This window comes from Crocuta crocuta, unplaced genomic scaffold, assembly GCF_008692635.1.
Source record: "Crocuta crocuta isolate KB4526 unplaced genomic scaffold, BGI_CrCroc_1.0 scaffold737, whole genome shotgun sequence".
In the NCBI taxonomy this organism is placed as follows: domain Eukaryota; kingdom Metazoa; phylum Chordata; class Mammalia; order Carnivora; family Hyaenidae; genus Crocuta; species Crocuta crocuta.
In genome coordinates this window covers 1,802,058-1,805,157 of record NW_027527804.1, presented here as the reverse complement: position 1 = coordinate 1,805,157, position 3,100 = coordinate 1,802,058, and the positions used below count along the sequence as shown (strand labels likewise).

Here is a 3,100-nt window from a genome sequence, read left to right as displayed (position 1 = left end):
GGGGTAGTAGATTGATGTATCTATAATGTAGTTTGTAAATGTTGCATAGGAAGAAGACACTGGAAAGTTAGCTTGGACCCAGATTGCAGAAGACTTTCATGAAATGTCAGATTTTAGTTTGGGATTTATCTAGTATATAAGGGGAAGCCCAAAAGCTTTTGAGCTATATTTCAGAGAGATTACAGAGCAATTGGAAATGTAACATGGGGATAGTTACATTGCAGTGGGGATAGTCCTAAAACAGACCAGTTAGATTGAAGGTATTGCTATAGTCCTGGTGGGAATGGATTGAAACTGTCAGTGGGGAATATGTATCACTTTAAAAGAAGAGATAGTTTTTGGCAGTTGATTAGTTATGGGAGGGAGGAAGTGATAGCTGAGGTTTAAAGCATGAATAACTAACAGGAGAGTGATACCATTCATGGAGCTTTTCTAGAGTTTTGCCACAATAGAATTCTAGTTCAACTCAATCTTCTAGGCTTATGAGATATTTCCATTTTCATTGTGATCATGACGCAACTAATTTAGGTGTCCACTAACTATCAAGGATGAATCATTGGAAAGTCTACTTTCTTTGACATTGAATATAAAGGTTAAACCTAGTTCAGCTTCTCTTAGAAGCAAACTCACAGTGCTCTTTTTAATGCAGTTGCCCAGATTTGGGAAGAATTTATTTTTTGTGATTTTTATCAGCCCCAACTCTTGGGAGTAAAAGGTCCTTTAAAGGTATTCCCTGTTTTGTAGATAAACTTCACCGAATTGGTTCAGTCATATGTCAGAAAGTCCCTTCATGCTTTTTATTAAAGATTCAGTAGACTCACCTATATTTACTTTGTTGCTGCTTTACTTGATTTTTTAGATTTTAAGCCACATCTCCTAGGGCCTGGGTAGCTGCCCAGCATTCTGGAAATGCTGTTTTTCTCTCTATATGGCCAAATGGTTAATAAATATCCTTTGGACCAAAAATAATGGGTGGGGATTGAGAAAGTGTCTGTTTCTTGTCTTTTCCAGCTCACCAGACATTGTTCTTACCACAGTTTCATCATTACTAAATGTCTACCCTCCAGTTGGGCACACTGACAGCAAGTAGTGTGGGCAATACACTAAGCCAAACTCTTACAGCAATTACGGCATTGAGTGTAGCAAGTATGAATACAAATTTAGGGCAGAATGGAAAATGAAAATGCTCTAGCAGGGGCTGTGTAGTTTCTTGAAAAAAGCTTACAGTTTTCGTTTATAACTTTATTGTGTACATGAGGAGACAGAGTTTATGCAAAAGCAATTCTCGAAGTGCATTTTAATCTTGCTTTTGTGAGCACTGAAGACACTTTAATGGGTTTCTGTACCAGGAAGGCTTCCAAAGAAGAGGGACTGCGGTTTCCCACGTACTCACTGTGTAGACTGTGTTCCCCTCCCTTTCCATTACCAGATGCGCAGTATGTGAAGCTCCCGCAGTGGTGATTGCAGTTCACAGTCAGACCATCCAGATTCCTCACTGCCCTCAGGGATGGGATTCTCTCTGGATTGGCTATTCCTTCATGATGGTATGAAATACTCTTCCTTGTCTTTGTCATCACAGCTGACGATCATATCTGTGTATCTTCCCAATATGAGGAATCCCTGTTATTTGCATAGTAAGAAGCTTGAGCCTCAAATAGCTTCTGTCCAAATATCGTGTTTCGCTTCACATATTTTCTGGAACATATTTTCATAATTCGACTGTTGCATTTGTCGAGTACCCTTGGTGTGGATACTGTTCTCTTACCTCTTGCCCCAATTCCTTCACTGGATTTGAATATTTGCCCAAATTCAGCACATATCTTTGGGTATGTACTAAGGTATTATAGCACCTGGGTACTGTGGCACATTTTTCCTTATCTTTCTAGCACACAAGCGCAGGAGCAGAGGGCTCAGGTCAAGCCCTGGCCTCTCCTGGTTCCTGCTTGGAAGAGTTTCGTTCAGCTCCTTTCATTGAATGTCACGGGCGGGGTACCTGCAACTACTATGCCAACTCCTACAGCTTTTGGCTTGCAACTGTAGATGTGTCAGACATGTTCAGGTAAGGTACTTAGGGCTTTAGTTTAGGTCCTAAGCTTCCTTCGGAGATACTGAGGAGAGAAGCAATTCATGGAAGGTTTATAACCAATAAATGTTAAGAATTTAGTGGACTGTGGGTTTTTTTGTTTGTTTGTTTTTGTTTTTTATTTCCACTTGTTCTTTTAAAAAACCTGACTCAGGTCAGAAAAACAGAAGTGGCTAATATTCTGTATGTGCAGTTTCAGATGGCTTGGTAATAATCCTTCAGTAGCAAAATAGACAAAGCAAGGAAAGGTTATGTGACCTGCTCAATAATAACTGAGCTGCTCAACTCGACTGAAGCCACCCCAGGAATTAAAGTATAATACGATCCCCGCTCCAGCCCAGTGATCTCTTTTCCCAGGATGTTTTTAAGGCTCTCATCCAAGTATTTGAATAAGACCACATATAGTATATGTACTTCAGGATATTTCAATCTATTGGATTTTTTTGATTTAAATTAATTTTTATATATTGCTCCTTTTGAGTTATCCTTACTTGATATTTTTCTTACAATCATCATTATGGATTTAATCTGCATTATTGTTTTATCATTTATTTACCACCAATTGCCCAGATCTCCCTCATTCTAGGACTATTAGAGAAATGTATAAGAGAAAAAGAGGGTGAGACAAAAAAAGATAATAGTGGTAGAGAGAAGAGTCACTAATGGCTCTTAAGCCATACCAGTTACTGCACTAGATCACATTGCTCTGAATTAATCATTAAGTCATAGGGAGAGCTACTTAAGCACAAATAGAATGTCTTGGTGTGAATTTGAACCAGTAATAGAAGTGAAATACCAGGAACATCTAATTTGATTGTCTTGTTTCTTATTTTCCAGCAAACCTCAGTCAGAAACACTGAAAGCAGGAGACTTGAGGACACGAATTAGCCGATGTCAAGTGTGCATGAAGAGGACATAACATTTTGAAGAATTCCTTGTGTGTTTTTAAATGTGATATATATACATACACATATATATATATATATGTATATGTATATATATATATATATATAAAAT

The 3,100-nt window shown here is 38.1% G+C and overlaps 1 protein-coding gene across 1 annotated transcript in view; it reads left to right on the top strand.

The window, feature by feature from the left end:
* The window catches only part of COL4A5 (collagen type IV alpha 5 chain), a 227,462-nt gene extending 224,419 nt beyond the window's left edge, over positions 1-3,043 (top strand). The window contains exons 49-51 of the mRNA XM_077773807.1: positions 1,430-1,544; positions 1,887-2,059; positions 2,921-3,043. Coding sequence (XP_077629933.1) covers positions 1,430-1,544; positions 1,887-2,059; positions 2,921-3,002 — 370 coding nt within the window. The 3' untranslated portion in view covers positions 3,003-3,043. The remainder of the gene's footprint in view (positions 1-1,429; positions 1,545-1,886; positions 2,060-2,920) is intronic.
* The last annotated feature ends 57 nt before the right edge of the window (positions 3,044-3,100 follow it).